Source organism: Vitis riparia, chromosome 7, assembly GCF_004353265.1.
Source record: "Vitis riparia cultivar Riparia Gloire de Montpellier isolate 1030 chromosome 7, EGFV_Vit.rip_1.0, whole genome shotgun sequence".
Classification (NCBI taxonomy): domain Eukaryota; kingdom Viridiplantae; phylum Streptophyta; class Magnoliopsida; order Vitales; family Vitaceae; genus Vitis; species Vitis riparia.
The window spans coordinates 28,234,459-28,254,928 of NC_048437.1; the positions used below are offsets into that span (position 1 = coordinate 28,234,459).

A 20,470-nucleotide genomic window follows, 5' to 3' on the forward strand; every position below is an offset into this window, starting at 1 on the left:
AATTTAAATGAAATCTAAATTATATATTTAAATATATTTTTGTTAAAATAATTAAATTTACTTTCTGACCCTCGCATAAATTTGCTAAAAATAAAATCTAGATTTAATTTTATGATTAAAAATAAAATTAAGAGAAAGGCTTTGGATTGGACTGATCCCAAAGTCATATTCTTTTCTTTCTCGAATTTATTCTTTCCTTTCTCATTTTCATTCACTCCACAACTCTTTAAGTCTTAACTTGTTCCCCAAACCTCACCTTTATATCCCACTCGAAAACAAGGAGGCAAGAAGGGAGAAGAAGGGAGAAGACGCGAAGATGTTGATCAGAATTCGCAGCAGAGATGGCCTCGAACGCCTCACCCTCGACAATCCACATGCCACAATCTCCCAACTCAAAACCCTAATCCAACAGCACCTCCATATCCCCATCTCCTCCCAAACCCTCTCCACCAACCAGAACCTCCTCCTTGCCAAAACCCCATCCGACATCGCCCGATTCACCGACATGTCCGACCCACAAACCCCCATCGCCGCCCTTGGCGTCACCCACGGCTCCATCGTCTACCTCGCCCACGACACCCAACGCACCGTTTCGGGTCCCACTTTCAGCCCCGCTGGCTCCTTCGGCCGCAGGATGACCATGGACGACCTCATCGCCAAGCAGATGCGCGTCACCCGCCAGGAGACCCCACATTGCGAGTCCGTCTCTTTCGATCGCGACGCCGCCAACGCGTTCCAGCACTACGTGAACGAGACGCTCGTCTTCGCGGTGAAGCGCGGGGGGTTTATGTATGGGACTGTCGCCGATGATGGGGCGGTGAGGGTGGACTTCATCTACGAGCCACCGCAGCAGGGGACGGAGGAGAATTTGATATTGATGCGCGATACCGATGAGGAGAGGTTGGTGGATGCGATCGCGATGGGGTTGGGGATGAGGAGAGTGGGGTTTATATTCACGCAGACCATCAGCCAGAACAAGAAGGACTACACCATGTCGAATAGTGAGGTGCTTCAGGCAGCGGAGCTCCACGGTGAAAGTGGGCTAAAGGAGTGGGTCACGGCAGTGGTGAAGCTGACGGTGAACGAGGACGACGGTGCCGATGTGCATTTCGAGGCCTTTCAGATGAGTGATATGTGCGTTAGGCTGTTTAAGGAAGGGTGGTTCGAGACTGACATTGGGGAGGAGGTTGATCCCAAGTTGTCTAGGATGAAGAAGGATGTGGTTGTTGGTGTGAAGGATACTAGGGAGGTCGATAATGATTTTTTCTTGGTTCTTGTTAAGATCCTCGATCACCAGGTGCGTGATTATTGCTTTGGTATTCATAATTGCATATTTCCTTATTTGTCCAGTAACCAATATGGTAGCATTGTATTTGTATGGATATCGACTAACCCATTGATGTCAAGGCTTCAATTGTTATGCTCCAAATTTGGCATAATGGGTACTATTATTTTTATCAATTTGTTTCCCTAGAATGAGTGACCCAACTGTTTCTTACTTGAGAAACTGTCCAAACCATTCGATCATTACTTATAGATGATAAAAGGACAGTGTTATCGGAACTAAATAACGCTCTCTCATGTTGGCTTTGGTGCTCTTCCAGTCCGTGTTAGGCCAGTAGGAACTAGTCGAATCTATTTTTCTTTGAGAATTTGAAGCCAATAGTATTAAATATTGATCCGAGAATGAACCATAGGGTTACTGATTTAAAAATATTAGAGGGTGAAGACTAGTTATCAACTGCAATGGGCAATTTATTTCTATCCATATGGTGTTGCGAGACATGTTATTGGGTAATTTGGATGAGAAGCAAAGAAAATGTGATCAGGGTTGAAGAAAATGCAGTTAGGGGTTGGCAACCAATTGTGTTGATGGAGAAAGTAATTTGTCTGGTGTGGAAGTGAACTAGATTTGTAGAAGTGATAATGACAATCTGAGGAGTTATCTTTGTTATGGGGCAGATGCATGAGAAGTTTGATTTCAGGGTCTAGATGATATTAGTTGTAGAAACCCTGGCATTGGCTTATTTTGATGACAGAGACTAATTATCTTTTAGCTATATTAAGTCTTTAGGAGATTTAGGGCAGACATCCCACCTCAGGAGTCCTTATAAATTTGGTTAAAATCAATCTCATTAGCCTTTAAGGGTGAAGTAATTCATGTTTCTTTTTTTCTGTCGCAATTAAAAGCACTCTTCCATTTTGAAATTGAAACCCTTCAATCAAATTGCTTTTGAGTTGAATCTTCAAGGTGTAAGCTATGTTACATGGACCTGGTTCAACATCGTAGCTTTTGGATGCATGTTTGGGAATTGAGAATCTTTCTAATCTTGAAATCCTTGGATGAAGGACATGATTAAAGAGCTCATGTGGGCAAAGGTGTGATAAAAAGGCTGGTGTATGATATATAAAGAATGAATATATAGATTTTAGGTTGAAGATATTTGGAGTATCTAGTTCTAGATTTATGGCACAGTCCATGTGCCTATAACAATTTTAGAAGGGAGTTCCTAATTCATGTATTCTTAGGGATGCTGATGGGTTTTGAATGCCTAATTGGGAGCATGGATCTCTATGGGCTTCTTTTTCATCCTATCTGATGTAGCCATTAGTGGTTCTCTCTGGAACTTGAGGGGGATTTGGCAAGGTGGCCTCTCCTTTTCACAGCAATATAGCATAACTGGAGAAGCCTTAATGGACTTATGGTTAAAATGTTTGAAGAACATCCATAGAGGATTTGAAGTGGGCCAACAGGTTTCAAGTTCTCGACATATTTTCCCTGGTATACTCCGTGTATACTCTTTAGCCTCTTGGGCTTTTAACGAATTTTTCTTTACCTATCAAAAAAAAAGTTCTCGACATATTTAATGGTTCCTTTGTTGGAAGAAAGCCGAAAAAAGTTTAGAGGGTGGTACCTTTATGCCTCTTCTAGATAATTTGGAAAGAGAGAAATAGAAGATCTTTTGACAATGTGGAACTCTCAATCCAAAGGCTGAAATTCGTGTTTTTGTGTAACTTGTTAACTTGGACCAAACTCTTTATAAGTGAAAGATTGATGTCTATAGTTGATTTCATTGATTGATTGGGATCGGTTGAGGGAGGGAGTAGCTTTCTATTTCCTCTTCCTTTTTTTGGCCTTTTTACCAGCCACTGTATACATCGTGTGTACTTTGTTGCATCTTTTTTGGCGCTTTCTAATACAAATCTCATTTATTGATAAAAAAAAAAAAAAAGGTTCTCGACATAATTAATGGGGGTTTTTTTTATTGTTTCTAATTTCTTTATTTTTAAACCTTATTAGATCTTTTAGAACATTATAAAAATAAGAGTTTCCATCCACTCAATGAGCCAAATTCCAAGATGTGGGAACCAAAATATGAAGTGAATATAATATACAAATTTTTCTTTCCTTCTCAAATTTCTTGTCATCCCAACAAGGGTGCTGCTTTTTTTCTTTTGTATTATTTTGGTCATTAAAGAAAACAGAAGCCTCCACTTAATCATACCATTATATCAACAGGAAAAGGTGAGCAATCCTTCCCTGTGAAGCTTATTGGAAGAGCACATGCCTTGCTCAATCTAATATGGATGTTTTCTTAAATTTTCTCTATCATTTCCCCCCACTTGCTTAAATATTTGAAAGCAATGTTGGTGTGGTGAATCAACCTCAAGAAACCAGGAATGAGACTTTGTAAGATAACCACCAAGCCCATCTTTGTCCTTATCTGAACTGATTGAGAGCTCATTACTAACAGAAATATAACTGTCTGGATTTTGCATCCATATCTACAGTGCTCGGGCCCCTGCAAGCACTCTGTACCCAGTGGTTTTAAAGAATGGCTGCTTGTGGTCTTTCAACTCTCTATTCTGTCTGCTGAGCTTCTACCCCTTCTTTGTTGACCTCTTCTCCTGCATTTTGACAGGGGGTAAAGAATACCCAATAGGCCAATTGAAAGAGGCAGGAAGAGCAGAAAAGTATAGAATGAAGGAATATGGGGTGATTTATACTAAGATCTCTTGTTGCTTGTTTTGGTGGAATTTATGAAGCATATTTACATCATCATGTTACTATTAGAATTGAATGCTGCAAATGCACTGCAATTCAGTTTCTAGGATCGGTTTAGTTCGAGTCTATTAGCTTGTGGGGAGCCATCTGAAGGGAGAGCAACTGTATCAATTTGATCGTATAACAGGAAAAACTTTGTTTTGCCTGCCTATGTGTGACAGCTTGGTTGGTACATTATCTGCAGTTCAATTCTGTAGGGCAGTTCTGAATTGTTGTGTGGTCAGCTTAGGTTTTATAGAGTCACCCTCTTTTTATGAGGAGGTAGGATTGAACCATCTTTTATCTGGTTCATGATGCTAAGTAGTTACCATCAGTCAAGACAATTGGTGATGGTTGGGCCTTTTCGAGCAATCAGAAGTTTGTACGACCTTCCAAAGAGTTGAATGATGATAACAAGTAATATTTATGTTCCGATGTTGCATATCTGCTAGTTAATACGAGGCTGACTGCACAATGCAGATGAAAGAAAAGGAAAGAAAGAAAGAAAAAAAAAACATGAGACATTTTCCTTACTATTAGAACTTAAAACCGAATCATAATTTGTAGTTGTTGTAATGTGTGCAAAGGTAGATGTGATTTATGTAGCTGGTGTAAGGTTGGAAAGGTCTTTTACCCCATGGAATTGCTGTCAGTGTACAGTGTGATAAGTGAATTCATTTTTATATGTTGGGAGCATGCTACTATTTTGATTGTGTACTTTAGATAGGAACAAAACTGAATAAACAAATCCATGTGCTTGAGAGCCATTTATTGATTAAACTTAGCAATCCTCTTTAGTTTTAACTGTTAAAATCACATTGCTTCATAATTCTATCCATTTAATAATATTTTCGTGTTATGAAGAACTTTTCTATGTAAATCCTGTCAAGGCTTAGTTTATGGTGCTTCTCACATGAACTTCTATTATAATGCAGGGCCCCCTTTCATCAACCTTCCCCATAGAGAACAGGATCACCCAAGTGACTATGCGCGCTTTGAAGAATCATCTTGATCGGGCAAAGAACCTTCCATTTGTGAAGCGAATTTCAGATTTCCACCTACTGCTCCTACTTTCCCGGTTTTTAGATATCAACTCTGATGTTCCTGCACTGGCAGAGTGTGTGCAGACACAGTCAGCAGTACCAGAAGGTTATCAGCTCCTAATCGAGTCCTTGGCCAGTGCTTGTTGAGATTAATGGCATGCCGTTTTGGAGACTGTTGCATCCCTATTATCCTTTTGGATGATTTCAAAACGTGATGATGCTGCATCCAGTTAGGAACTGTGTGTAATGCCTTTGGACACCATGCTGGCCACCCCAAACATTGTTCATACAAGTTCTAAGTAAAAATATGACTACATACTTTAGCAGTTAAAACTATTAACTCAAATCCAAACCTTGTATTTGCATCAAATTTGTCTGGATAATTCAAATTGAGGCCGCTTTTTTATCAGCTGCAATCAGATCGAGATTGTGATATATGTATCGTATCTAAGTTGGTCTTTCTCAGGCTTTACTTAAATTGATTATGTATGCTCTATTGGGAAGTAAATGGGTATGAAATTTACTTACATTTTCATTCCTGTTCAACTGTTCTCACCTCTGGTCTGACAGGGGAGCCAATGAGTTATTATTAATTGTGTTTTGTGGATGAAATTGTGGGCTTTGGTCCATGGCAAATTGTTCATTTACTGTCCTCTTCCTTTCTCCTTAAACTATAGGATGTGTTTGGTAGGTGAGAATTGGAATGAAAATAAGGGTTTAAATCTTAGTGAGAGTGAGATGGTTTACTCCCATCTTATATTCCCTCTATCAAAATTATTTTTTTATTTTTTTATTTTTTTAAACGGGTTCTTCACTAGTAGGATTTTGAGAAATTTAAAAATGTTCATTAAGTTTAAACTTCATTTTTTGCCCTTGACTTTTAAAATTTAAAATAAAATAATAGTTTACCATAAGCTTTATTTGGAAACTGTTTTCGAAAGCAATTATAAAAAATGGTTTTTGAAAATTGTTATATGATTTTAGTAAAATAAAATTCTCTTTGCAAACTTAAAATGTTTTTAATGTATTTTTAATATTTAAAAATAATTTTTATATTTAGTGTTTTATTTTTAATCAGTCTATATATTTATATAATTATTTTTTAAAATAAGTAAAAACAACTAAAAAAATATTATTTAAAAACACAATGTTTTATGTTTAAAAAAAATAAAAATGGAAAATAGTATTTTGTTATTAAATGTGTTTACGATATATTTTTATTATAGAAAATAGAAAAACCGTTATAAAAAATAATTCCTAAACAGTCCCTAAACGTACAAGAGAGTATTGTTAATCATGATAGGAAGGTTTTAGATGATTTGTACATTTTTTTTGAAATATTTATTTAAACAAAATAAGGGAATAAATATTTTAGTTTAATTAAAATTTAATATGATGTGCAGGCAATAATCGTCACAAATGCGCAATGTTCTACAAAATGTTTTTTGCAGACTTGACTTCATCGCCACAAGGATGAATCTAAAAGAAAAAAAGTTGTAAATTACTTTCGTTACGGAAAAAAGATTGACAATTATTTAACCATAAGATCAGTTATCTTAGCTACGCGTTAAATTTTATTTAACTCGCAAGCACAAGCGGTAAGCCGTGAAGAGAAATGATCTGGTGCACTGCCGGCGTAGGCTTACGCACCATCAAACTGCTTTATCAGGAAGCTTAGACGGATGTAAACCGTGAATCCCATATGTTAATTGGCGGGAGATTTCTTCATTTTTCCGAAATTTTTCTAGGGCACATCTTCCAGTTGTGGGAGCACGGAGACTCTCTCTCTCTCTCTCTCTCTATCTCTCTAAAATTCTCTCTCTCTATCTCTCTAAAATTCTAGGGGAAGCTTGGTGGTTGCAGAAGCATTCGCCATGGAGGATGCAGCCCAACCTTCCGAAATCACCACTCGCCGCTCGGTTACTTTCTTCTCTTTCGTCTTCTCCTTATTCTTTGTCTTCTCTATGTAATTCGAGTTGATTTTAATTTGTTTTGAGTAAACAGAAGAGAGCTAGGGTTCCTGCTAAGACCAAATTCGGAGAGAACCAGAGCCAAGACAGGACCAGCGAACCCAGCGATCAGAGCCCTAGTGAGGCGGACCGAGAGGGATCCGTCGATGAATTCGTCGAACCTCGCGCAAGGGCTAAGAGAAATCGAACAGAAGGGTCCTCTACCGCGGCTAAGAAATTCGACCAGAGCTTGATTGGTAAGTTAATTTCTAATTCCCTGGTTTGGAGGTTTTTTTTCCCTTCCTTTATTGGGTGTTTATGAATCTAGATTGAACTGAATTGTCTAAATGGATTCATGTAGCTGCCCAGAGCAGTTGGGAGTTTAAGGCTCTGTAGGCCTGAGTGGAAATATGCACAGATGCATTTGTGCGCTTGTGAAATGAAGGAACTAAAATTGTGGACATAATTAGATGGAAGATTATGAAAATTGTATTAGATTGTTTGCATTGAACTTTCATGGGAACAAACTGATAACAACAGGTTTGCAGACACAGATTTTGATTACCAAGTTGTTATTGTAGTTAGCAACTTGGGTGTATCTCCAATTGCATACAGGAATCAACTTAGATTGCTAAATAAGACTACATTTATGTCTCTGATTTCTGAATCTAGAATCGTATAGTAGCTAAATTGAAGAAAACAACAGAAGTTACAGCTGAGAAGTTTATGTTCATGACATTGTTGCATGTTAGGCTTATCATCTGGGCATATATCAGATGTATTGATCATATTGCAGTAGTTTATGTTCAAAAGATATTGTAATAGACATTGTGTATACATTTAATGGCTCTAAGTTCCTTTTGAACTAGATATTTGGGGTTTTACTATGCTTTGTTTATCACCATCACATCGTGCTATCCCCTTTGAGGTGGTGGTTTCCTTATTTTGGAAAGTGGTATTAAATTTATGTACATATTTCTGCAGAGGTTATCAAAGGAAATGGAAAACTCATTCCTCAAGTGGTAAAGCTTTGGGTTGAGCAATATGAAAAGGATCCAAAACCTGCAATGGTTGAACTCTTAATGATGCTGTTTGAGGTAATCTGACATTTTTTTCTTTAAAAATCGACAAAAAATGGTTTTCTTCTTCATAAAGAAAAGAAAAACTATACAAGTAACTATATCCCACAAAATAATGGAAGAATGAAATCTGGTTATCAAATAAATATTACAGTTTAATTGTCCATTAATATCCATCTCACTGGGATATTGAGTTATTTTCTTTATTAAAAACTGTAGCTAGCAATTGACACTTCACTTCTATGGTCTGAATTGCAACTGATGAAACTTGCAATTACACAGGCATGTGGAGCTAAATATCATCTCAGAGAAGAGCTCCTGGATGAGACTGATGTTGATGATGTAGTGGTTGCTCTTGTCAACCTGGCTAGGAGAGTATCCTCCAATGCTGAATAAATTTGTTTCGTTGTTCTCTTTTCATACACTTTTATCTTGTGTTAAATTCTTTAATCATGTGTTCGCACGCTCTTTTGGCACCTCTTTGTAATATATTTTCTTCTTTATCTATCAAAAAAAAATTATTTTCATACCGGATGACTTAAGTCAATGCATTAAAAGATTAAGTCATTAAAAGTTTGTGTATCAGTTTTAGCTTAACTTTTATGGAATTTAGGGGGAAGCTGAAGATTATCAAAGTTCAAAAAAGAAGGAGTTCAAGAACTTCAAAGATAACCTTGTATCATTCTGGGACAATTTGGTCATTGAGTGTCAAAATGGGCCATTGTTTGATCAGGTTCTGTTTGATAAGTGCGTGGATTACATAATTGCGCTGTCCTGGTTAGTACTTAATTGTTATGCATTTGACAGTTCATAATTCTTACAATTTTGAAGTAGCTTCTTTTGGTTGAATTTGCCTGGTGCACATGAATTTCAGCACTCCTCCAAGAGTTTATCGGCAAGTTGCTTCTCTGATGGGTCTCCAGCTTGTGACATCCTTCATCACTGTTGCTAAAATGCTTGGTGCACAACGAGAAACTACTCAGAGACAATTAAATGCTGAAAAGAAGAAACGAACGGAAGGACCTCGTGTGGAGTCACTGAATAAAAGGTTATCAACAACACATGAAAAGATAACAGTAATAGAGGAGATGATGCGCAAAATTTTTACCGGGTACGATTATTTAACTTAATAAAAAACTTCTATCCTTTCAGCAGCATCTTGGTCTTCATCAAGAGCTCTCTAACTTATCCATGTGTTTCTTTTGAAGGTTATTTGTGCATCGATATCGTGATATTGATCAGGATATTAGAATGTCATGCATACAGTCTCTGGGTGTATGGATTATATCATATCCATCACTGTTCTTGCAGGATTTATATTTAAAGTACCTTGGATGGACATTGAATGACAAAGTAATTACTTCTCAATGCGTTATAAAATTCCTTTTTTTCTTACTGCTCATATGCACGAACCTGACTTGTGCCTTTTCTTCTAATTGCATCTAAAGAGTGCTGGTGTCAGAAAAGCTTCTATCCTTGCATTGCAAAATCTTTATGACGTGGATGATAATGTGCCTTCTCTTGGCCTTTTTACTGAAAGATTTTCTAACCGCATGATTGAGCTTGCTGATGATATTGATGTTTCTGTGGCTGTTTGTGCCATAGGGCTTGTAAAACAACTACTAAGGTAACTGCTGGTTGTTAACTTTTTGCGTAGCTTTTTCTTTCATTATCTTAATAATTTTTTCATGGTACCTTGCAGACATCAACTTTTAGCTGATGATGACTTAGGTCCCTTGTATGATTTGCTTATTGACGATTCAACAGAAATAAGACATGCCATAGGAGCACTAGTGTATGATCACTTGATTGCTCAAAAATTTAATAGCTCCCAATCTCACGCAAAAGGTTTTGCCCTTCTTTGAACTCTATTTAACCTGTTGTGATTTTGAGAACTAACATACTCATGCTCATGGGATTGCTTTTCAGGTGATGATGGAGATTCTTCTGAGGTTCATCTTGGTCGAATGTTGCAAATTCTGAGAGAATTTTCAGCAGATCCAATTCTTAGTATCTATGTCATTGATGATGTTTGGGAGTACATGAATGCTATGAAAGTATGTTATTGTTTCTTGAATATTAGAGCTGCAACTTGGGCAAGTTGAACCTGCAAAGCTCTACCATAAGCTTTGGGCGAGCTTGGGTTGATGTTTTTTAAACTTGGGACTGGGCACAAGTTAGAACTTTTCTAGCCTGACCTAAGGTTTAGCAGGCTTGATTTGAGGTATTGGGAAGCATGGCCCGGACTGAGGCCTGTCCTAATAATATGCATATGAGTTATAAGAGCATACTTATATCACATTGGATATGCCAATGCTTATAGTTTAAGGAATACATAATACTACTGAATTAAGATTGGGGATCTTAATTCTTGTTTGTTTAATTTTAAGCCTTTGCATCATAATTTCTGAAACTTTTTTTTTGGCATTCCATTCTAACATTGTGCTTGGGCTAGCCTTCATCGACCCTACTCAACCTGCCCTTGTTGCAAACCTGTTGAATCTTAACTCTTAGAAGTTTCTGGACAATGTGGTTTTCTAATTTAAAGAGAAATTGGATTGCAAATATAGTTAAATATAGTATTATATTTGTGGCTCCTATTTTCATTCATGTTGACTCAAAATGTTTTTCCAAGAACACCTTTATGAGTTGGTCTTCTGCAGTGAGGTAGATATAAGTGGAACAGGTTGAGTACTTAAAAGGTAGAGGGAGTTGAAGACTCTCATCATAACTGAAACTTGTAAGTGGTGGAGAGAGGGGGAAGAGATGAGTGCCATTATGGCAGACCTCTTTACTGTATGGGATAAAAAAAAAACAAATAAATATGTAAATAAGTCTGTTTACTGGAGAGGTAGATAGATATCAGAAACAGGGTACATTTGGTAAGGTGCATGCTCATATCGTGTCATAATTTCCTTGCAGGATTGGAAGTGTATTATCTCCATGCTTTTGGACGAGAATCCATTGATTGAACTTACTGATGAGGATGCAACTAACCTAATTCGACTTCTTTGTGCATCTGTTAAAAAGGCTGTAGGAGAGAGGATTGTTCCTGCTACTGATAATCGGAAACAATATTACAATAAAGCTCAAAAAGTGAGGAATTCCTCTGTTTATTCTTTCTTTTTTCCACGTTCACCACAGAAGATCTTTAATTTAATGTAACTCATTTTTTCTAATTTTGTTCTCTAAAGTTCTGATGACTTCTTATGGTGCATAGGCAAAGCCTAGAGTATTTTTGAAGTGAATGAAATGTCCAATTTATATTGTATGTGTTTAGGTATTAGTATTGGATTCACCTGCTTTTGGAAAAATGATTAATGGAGATTGCAGCTTTTCCCAGTGATGTTCACTATTTTATGCACAAGATCTCATGATTATTCTGCTTGTGCTGGTTAGCTAGTACATATTCTTGTTTGTGTTTTTCTGCATGAAAAATTCTTTCTTTAGATTTTGACTGCTCTTTTTTTACCTGTCAATCATCTTGATGATAATATGATATTTGTTCAACTGCCATATCTGAAGAAAATTCAGTTTTTGAATTCTGTTTCTGTTCAAATTCAGGAAATATTTGAACACAACAGACGTGACATAACTGTCGCCATGATGAAGAATTATTCACAACTTCTTCGCAAATTCATGGCTGATAAAGCAAAAGTACCATCATTGATTGAAATTATTTTGCACATGAACCTTGAGCTTTACTCCCTGAAGAGACAGGAGCAGGTGGGTTACCAAATTTCATCTGTGTAAAGTTTTTCATCACGGTTCATAACCTAGCGACAAAATAAATTCATATACAATTGCTCTTTCAGAATTTCAAGACCCTTCTTCAGCTCATGAGGGAGGCATTTTTTAAACATGGTGAGAAGGATGCTTTGAGATCTTGTGTGAAGGCTATTAACTTTTGTTCCAGCGAATGTCAAGGAGAACTGAAAGATTTTGCCCAAAATAAGCTGAAGGAACTTGAGGATGAGCTTATTGCTAAGCTTAAAACTGCAATAAAAGAAGTTGCGGTATATCTTATGCACCTCTCTTTTTCTTGTTTGTTAGCTAAAGATAAAGGATGTGAAATAACATGTTTAAGACTGCAGGATGGTGATGACGAATACTCCCTTCTTGTAAATTTGAAAAGGTTATATGAACTTCAATTGTCGAGATCTGTACCCATTGAAAGTTTATATGAAGATATGGTCATGATTCTTAAAAGTTCCAAAAGCATGGATGATGAGGTGGGAAAATGAAAGCTACGATAAGAATCACATTCTTGTTTTTTACTCTGTTTCTCCTTGCATTTTGCTTATGGTAGCTGTCACATTTACTCAGGTTGTCAGCTTTCTGCTTCACAACATGTCTTTGCACGTAGCCTGGTGCCTGCATGCTATCATAAATAGTGACACTGTCTCTGAAGAATCTTTATCATCTCTTTTATCAAAGCGCACTACCTTGTTTGAGCAACTTGAGCACTTTCTTCACGCCCACACTGAAGTTCAAGAGGAGGGTAAACGTGCAAATCAGCCAGCTTGCAGAGTAAGCATTTTGCACTGATTTATGAACTACAACTTCATCTTACTTGTCTTAATAAAGCATGTGATTGAAATTTCTTCTGTTTTGTGCTATGCCCTAGGTGTGTATCATACTTGCACAAGTTTGGTGTCTTTTCAAAAAGACAAAATTTTCTTCAACCAAACTGGAAAGTTTAGGGTATTGTCCAGATTCATCTGTTCTTCAAAAGTTCTGGAAACTTTGTGAGCAACAACTCAATATTTCAGGTGACTTGACTCTTTCTTTTTACATTTCTTTATTTAAAATGTGTGATATTCTATTCACTGGTCATCTTTAAGACTGGGACGCTGATAATTTTCTGTTTCTTCATTTATGACCTTTAGAATGGCTATGTTGGCATTTCGCTAATAAATAAAAAGTAATCACATATTTGAAAGCTCACTGTCAAGAGTTTCCATATGTTTGGGTGTTATTGGTGGTTGTGTTCACCAGAAAGCCATCTTAATGGTAATTGTGGTTGTCTGGTTAGGTTAACTTTGACCTAAGAGCTTTGTAGTTGAGGACATTGGAACTTGTATGTCGAGCACCTGCATACCTGCCACTGTACTGGTTCTATCTTCAGGCAAATGAAATGGAACCATGTTACTATTCAGAACACAATATATCCATATTGTGAAGTAAGCTACTGATCATTCTTATTTGCGTTAGGCGGTACATATCAGCAGGATCTGATATGGACTTATAGTTGCAATCACAATAAAATGAAAAGCAATAGCCAGAATAGTCCTGGCTGTGAGATATTCTATTCCCAATTCCTGTGCAATAAAGTGATTTATCTTCACTTGCGGGATGAACTTTTAGATCATCTTAATATATAAGTTGCATAAGTTATTATCTTGCTACTATTCTTCCTGCTTTAATTTCTATTTTCAGTGATTTTACTGTTTTATATATTATTTTGCATGCTGTAGTATACATCAACAAGGAGCTTGTATCAGGGCCCACTGATTCTGTGTTAATTGACACTTAAACATGATTAGCATTCGTGTTCCTCTCTCAGATGTCAATCTTTTTTAACCTTGAATTTCATCTTTTAATGCATATCTAACAGATGAGACAGAAGAAGATGATGTGAATCAAGAGTATGTCGAGGAGACAAATAGGGATGCAGTCATGATTGCTGCTGCAATGTTGGTTGCTACTGATGTGGTTCCTAAGGTGAATATGCATTTTCTTATGTAGTAAATTTTGGTGATCATTACCCTTTATTGCTCAAAAGAAACGTATTTTCTTTGGAGTTGTGATCATCCAGTCTAGCTGAGATATTTTTTTCTCTTAGAAGACCATATGCAACCTGTTGGGTCGCAGTTCTTTGTTATGAATTTGATTACTTTGCCTGTAACTATGCCAAAATAGTCAAGACCGTGAATGCATGGACTAGCTACTTTTTCTTTAATTTCCAATTACTGGATGATAATTATTCCATATCCTGGCCATTGTTAATGCAGGAGTATCTTGGTCCAGAGATCATTTCTCATTTTGTGATGCATGGAACAAGCATAGCAGAGATTGTTAAGAATCTGATAGCTGTTCTGAAGAAAAAAGATGATGATGTCCCCAATATCTTTCTAGAAGCATTGAGAAGGGTAAGACTTAAGATTCTTGAGATTGGAGAACTGCACTTGGAAAGATGCTTATTCTGCTTGCTCCTTCACACATGCTTGCACTTTAGTGATTTAAAATTATGATCAGTTGCATGCTGATTGGAATGCTAAACAATATTTATAGATAAAAGACAGCATGCCTAGTTGAAAGTTGCTCTTTATTTGATTTGGCTAGTACTCTCTCCTCCCCTGAGAATTTGCCTAATCACATGGACCCCTCCTCTATTTCAATTATATTATGAATCTCTAACTTTCATACCGATTAATTATAGCTGTAGCCAAACACACTGTCAAATTCTCTTCTTCCTAAAAGCTCTAATCTTCTTCCTCTTTTTCAAACATTCCCACCTGATTTGACCAGTGCACATCTTCATCTCCATCTCAAAATACAAAATTAAAAGCAAAAAAACAAAAAGAAATTAAAAATAACATCAGCCATGGTTGTGCACAGCCATGACTACTTGGAAATAGAGCAGAGGTCCGTGTGATTACGAAAAACCTTATGGAGGGGATTGTAATCTGCTGCCCTTATTTTATTTTTTGAACTCCCATTCAACACAACCTATGGATTCATAGTTCCTTTGTATTTGTTAGAATGAGTCATGACTATCTGGTCAACATGATTTGTAGCAACCATCTGGAACTGTGCTAGATAGAACAAATTCCATTCATCTCCATGTTTTGAGATCCATTTGTGGACAGGAACTGGGAAAATATTGTCTTACTTTTGTTTTGTTCTTGAAATATTTTGACCATTGTAGGGTTTCCTTTTATCTATGATGAATATTAACTTCATTCTATATTGGGTTTGACCAGGCCTACCACCGCCATCTGGTGGAGCTTTCCAGAAGTGATGACACGTCCTTGGCAAGCAAGTCTGTTAAAGATTGCAAAGATCTGGCTGCTCGGCTTTCTACAACATTCATGGGTGCTGCTCGAAACAAACATCGATTGGACATTTTAAGAATTGTCAAGGATGGTATTGATTATGCTTTTGTAGATGCTCCAAAGCAGCTCTCTTTCTTGGAAATTGCTGTACTCCATTTTGTATCCAGACTTCCTACATCTGATGTCCTGGAAATGTAAGAGTTTCTCTTCTTCAGTTTTTATCATCTAGAAGCATTCTAATTTATAGTTTTAAGAAGGCACACCTTAATATTTAATTGCTTTGCAAGTAGTCTAAAGGATGTTCAAAAACGAACGGAGAATGTAAATACAGACGAAGATCCTAGTGGATGGCGCCCTTATTACACGTTTATTGACAGCCTACGTGAGAAGTACTCAAAGAATGATGGATTCCAAGGTACCACTAACCAATTTACTCTTATGTTTCTTTCCAGTATTTCCATTGGGTCAATGGTAGGTGATTCATTGAGCTTTCTTCAATGTTGTTTTGTTCCTTCATTTTCTTTTGCTTATCATTCCATGTGATTTGTTTCATGGAAAGCATTTCCTTGCAGAAAATTTGTTGTCAGAGGCTTTAGCTTGCTAAAAAACAAGTTTTTTAGCAAGCATGATCACATCCATTTCCTTGGTTGTCTGCAATATCTCCAACTTCTGAAAATTTTTACCGGCAGGCAGAAGTTGCTTCCTAACTATTTTTTTCCCCAAAATAAGCATCACATCCATCACCTTGGTTGTCCACCTACCACAAAAACTAGCACAATTTCCCCTTTTTCATCACTTCTTAAAATGTGCTAAGAATGGGCCTTTAGCCAGCAACATTCAAAGTGCAAGCACTAAAATAATGAAGAGGCATACAAAAGGATCATTAAGTTCATGATTTCCTGGGAATATTCAAAAAGGAGATTGCTCTTTCCCCTGGGATTCTTGGCATAAAACTTTCCAGGATAAAGAATGCTTCTTTTCTGTATATGAAACATTCTTTGGCAGGGTACTAAATGCTTTTTTCATTAGCAAACAGAGTATGAACTGGTTTCTACAAGATCATGGCGGCATCAGCGGCAATATCTTGTTTTCTTTTGCCAGGACTTTCTGGTTATAGTTATGTTGGTATTGCTTGTACTTATCCTGGAGGACTCTTCCTTATTTTTATCTCTTGCCTCTTTTTCTTCTCTTTTTGGTTTGTTTACCATCCATCAACATCAGTGATGACAATGACCAGTTGATAACAAAAAGAATATCAACTAAGAAAGCCATCTATGGCAATGTTCTTTGCATTTGATGGTGGTGGAAATAGAGTAGTATTTTCTTAAGAGATGACTTGTCTAGGGATCTAGTGTGCTTTTGGTGATTAACCATGTTGTTTGTGATGCATGTACTTGCAATTTGTTTCACTGCAGCTCATTCTAGCATAGCTATTCCTTAATTATTTATTTTTTGATAGGTAAATAAAAGCTTGTATTAGAAATGCCTAGAAACGGTGAAAACAGTACCTCTTTAATTAATTTCATTGTTAGTCAATATTAACCTAATGGTTTGATTAAATTTTTTTGCCTCTTTCTTATCATGCAGAAGATTATAAGGTCTAAACTAAATTTGAACTCTATGTTGTAACATCACTGCTGATGTAGTTTCGGTTGCAGATGAAAAAGAAGGTACTTCTGTAAGACGCCGAGGTCGCCCACGCAAACGGCGTAATATACAGGGCAAAAAACTCTTTGATGATCACAGTTCAAGTGAAGAAGATTCAATTAGTGCATCAGATGATGATGCTCGAGATGATGAAGAGAGGCAAGGGGAAGAGGAAGAGGAGGAAGCTCCTTTGATACAGTCTATTAGATCATCAGCCAAGTTGAGGTCATTGAGAGTTTCAAGAGAGGAAAACAAAGGCCCGACAAAGCCTGGAGATTCTGGAAGAGCAACAAATGCTATAGCCGCTTCCAGAACATCAGGTACATTGCCTTTACTCTCTGCAAGGATTGTTTTAAAAATCATTTCTTCGGTTAAGACATAGGATTTGGTGCCATTCTACCAGTTCATGTGCGGTGTGCTTGTGTCAAACGATAAAATGCGGTTTAAAATTAGCTTCTATTCATAACTGAGACTTTTCCCGGGTCAAACTTAAGTGCATCACAACAGACCTTTTGGGGAATCACTGTCATATCACTAATATATCATAATTGACTAAATCAACTAATACTGTTTGCGAAATGTCCTATGGAGCATAAATCAAATCAAGTTCTTGACGCAGTGGGTTTATCGTTTCTGCTTATCCCCTCCAAAAAAAAGTGGGTTGTTTCTGATGGAAAAGGAAAAAAAGGAAGTGGGTTCCAAATGGGAAATGCACCCAATGTATTATTAGTCTCTCCACCCACCTAAATGGAAGAAAAACCTTGCTGAATTATCCAAAACCATTGAATATATGGAATATGCTTAATCATTTGTTCAGGTGTTCCCTGAGTGTTCCTGAAAATGTGGGAAATATTGTCGTTTGTTGAAATATCAATTTCTTTCAATTAATTTCCTTGGATGAATACCTAATATCACTACCATTCATTGCATGAGATGATATTTACAATGACCATTAATTTCTGGCATTATTGGGACGTCAGGTTTCCTCAATTAGTTCCCTTTGATGAGCCACTGATGCTTCACTGATTTGATATTTACAATCACCATGAACTTCTGGCATCGTTGTGTCATTTGCCTGATTTGACAATTGGGAACTGTCAAAACTGCTCCCAATCAACTTGATTTATTCACACATTCTATACTGATTTGGTAGTTTAGGACTGATTGAGCAAGGGTGATTGCATTTTGTCAAAAAACTTAATACCACTCCGTTCTATAAATCCTTTGAATTCAGAGTTTAAAATCAATTTTATTATTTTAGTTGTAGATGGAAAATGACTGATGTATACTGCAAGTTAGCAAATTTTTCAGGATACCACATTAACGGCAAGCTTTTGTTTTGCTCTTCTGCTCATCTCATGTTATGATTTTCTTTATAAATATAATTCTGCCAAGATTACTATCTAGTTTTCATTTTTGCAGGGGCCTCCAGCTAGTGCTGTTCAGTTTTAATCTGCGTATGATCAAGTAGTTCTACAGAGCTGAAGCCCACCCTCATCCTTTATACAGTAAAAGCGTGAACCTACAGATGCTGGGCTCATGGCATCTCCATGAACCTACTTGATGTCACACCATGTATATGTCACATAAATTGAGGAAAAGGTTTCCTACTGGGGGAGCTGATATGTTTCCTTAAATTTGTGAAAATATATAACATTAGGAAAGTTTCAGGTGTAGTGGTAGAGCTTGTATCCTGTTGAATTTGAAAGAGAACGTCTGTAATTGTAGTCGACTTTCAGGTGTATATTATCTGCTCAATGTCCATTTGCCATCCATCTACTTGTCTTCTTTGCATGAACCCTGTTAAACCTCACATGGTCAGTGAATTACCCAGGACCTTACAGAGTCTGCCTTCCAGAAAGTGAGTGGGTGGTCTTATGGAGGTGCAAGCCCTCGAGTCAAAAGACCAGAAAAGGTCAGGTTGAGAGTAGACATATGGTCGGTCCTCTAAGGATAGGTACAGCCTGTCGTGCATTTGGAGCTAGTCACTGAGTTGAATAGTTAATACTCCCATGTAACTGAAATTGGACACACGTCCTTCGCAAAAAGTATGAACTGTATGGCTTCCAAGATGAACTCACGGATCTGTGAAGAAATTTGGGTGTATGGTTTTAAGAGCTTATATGGTAGTGATTCTAACAAGTATTTATAACACTTTACATTTGAAAACAACTACTTTGATTTTAAAAAAATTTAAGTACTACATAAATTAAAAACACTTTCTATAATCACTACCAAACAAATTCTAAGTCATGCAGTCCATTAGAGAAGTTAGTCTGGACCTGCAGCATTCCGACCCTTCTCATGAAAGGGAAATATTAAAACAATCACTTTAATACTTCCATTGCCAACATCTGGAAATTGACTAGATTTTACTCATACGATGGCTATACACTAAGAATTAAGTGGGTTTACTCAGAGGGGATCCCGGCAATAACTACACAACCTCTACCTGAATATTAAGCGGGTTTTACTTGAACATAATCCAGACTCACTTATTAAGCTTGGATCAATACAAGTAACTTATTCAACAAACAACCCAATTCATGCAATCCAGAATATATTTATTTACTTTGGACCAATTTTTCTCTCTTTTTTTTAAAGGTGAAACAAGAAAGTATATTACAAATGCTTGAAATATGGCACACTAAAGTACACACAACACAAATAGCACCACCAGGCAAGCAAAAAGAAAAACAAAAAACATCCCCTCTCGAATCTTGGAACTCAATCAATCTACAAAGTCTATTAAAGTCATAGAATAATCATTTATGTACACTAACCCAAAACAAAAAGATACATAAAGGAAGATTTGATTGCTCAATCCTTTTGTTCTGCATCTTTGAATGACCTATTTCTCAAGTCCAAAACAAACACAAAGGCAAGGTCCTCCAAAACTTCTTCTGCATTTTCCTCAAAGGAACCATGGCAAAGAGTTCCTATTACAGAGGAGTGCATCACCTAGGCAAATCCAACCAAAGAAAAAATCATTTGACATAAGATTCTCGCTTTGGAACAGTGAAGGAGCATGTAATCAACTGACTATTCCAATTTACACAAGCATCTATTTGGAATACTCCATCCCCTCCTACGTTTATCAAGTGTTAAAATCCTTTTCCAGACAGCTTCTTAAGTGAAGAAATCCACTTTCATTGGCACCCATGAGTTCCAAACTATGCTTGTGAGAAAAAGCTCACTTCTTCCTTAGGCTAAGGATGAGTAGAAAGATTTAACAGATAGCCTGTCACTCTTGGTTTCCTTTCAAACCCTATCCTCCTCATCTCTTCTAATTGAGCTTGATTACGGTATCCAAAGAAAGGCCTCTATGAAAGCAGGGACTGCACAACAAGCCCCCCTCCCTAATAACCTATTCCCACCCCTCTACTACCCAAGAGTCTTTAGCAATGGTTGTAGGACATAAAACCGGGAAGGACTCTTCTAGAGCACACTCTTTGCACAATCTATCTTTCTGGAATTTCACCTTCTTGCCATTAACAAATGAAGTGAAATCTATTTCCAAAGACCTCCCACTTGATTCTAATAACCTTCCACAACCCCACCCCATAGCCATCCCTCACTACCCTCGAAGACCATACCCATTCATCTACCCCAAATGTTTCCTCTATGACATGTTTTCAAAGGGACTTCC

At 37.1% G+C, this 20,470-nt stretch overlaps 2 protein-coding genes across 3 annotated transcripts; both read left to right on the top strand.

The window, feature by feature from the left end:
* The first annotated feature begins 243 nt into the window (after positions 1–243).
* On the top strand, positions 244–5,623 carry LOC117918782 (NPL4-like protein 2). The gene is made up of 2 exons (XM_034835675.1): positions 244–1,297; positions 4,981–5,623. Exons 1-2 carry the CDS (start codon positions 317–319, stop codon positions 5,233–5,235), a joined length of 1,236 nt encoding a protein of 411 aa, XP_034691566.1. The 5' UTR covers positions 244–316; the 3' UTR covers positions 5,236–5,623.
* A 1,155-nt stretch (positions 5,624–6,778) lies between these two features.
* On the top strand, positions 6,779–18,863 carry LOC117918392 (sister-chromatid cohesion protein 3). 2 transcript variants are annotated; one of them, XM_034835011.1, is made up of 22 exons: positions 6,779–7,007; positions 7,093–7,294; positions 8,022–8,134; positions 8,399–8,491; positions 8,730–8,893; positions 8,991–9,227; positions 9,325–9,469; positions 9,565–9,743; positions 9,819–9,964; positions 10,046–10,173; positions 11,039–11,212; positions 11,681–11,842; positions 11,932–12,132; positions 12,211–12,348; positions 12,443–12,646; positions 12,744–12,888; positions 13,734–13,840; positions 14,131–14,268; positions 15,103–15,368; positions 15,465–15,589; positions 16,821–17,141; positions 18,244–18,863. In XM_034835011.1, exons 1-22 carry the CDS (start codon positions 6,963–6,965, stop codon positions 18,255–18,257), a joined length of 3,447 nt encoding a protein of 1,148 aa, XP_034690902.1. In that variant the 5' UTR covers positions 6,779–6,962; the 3' UTR covers positions 18,258–18,863. The 2 variants fall into 2 exon arrangements, with proteins under 2 accessions (XP_034690902.1, XP_034690903.1); XM_034835012.1 differs by having other exon boundaries at positions 6,784–7,007; positions 16,833–17,141.
* The last annotated feature ends 1,607 nt before the right edge of the window (positions 18,864–20,470 follow it).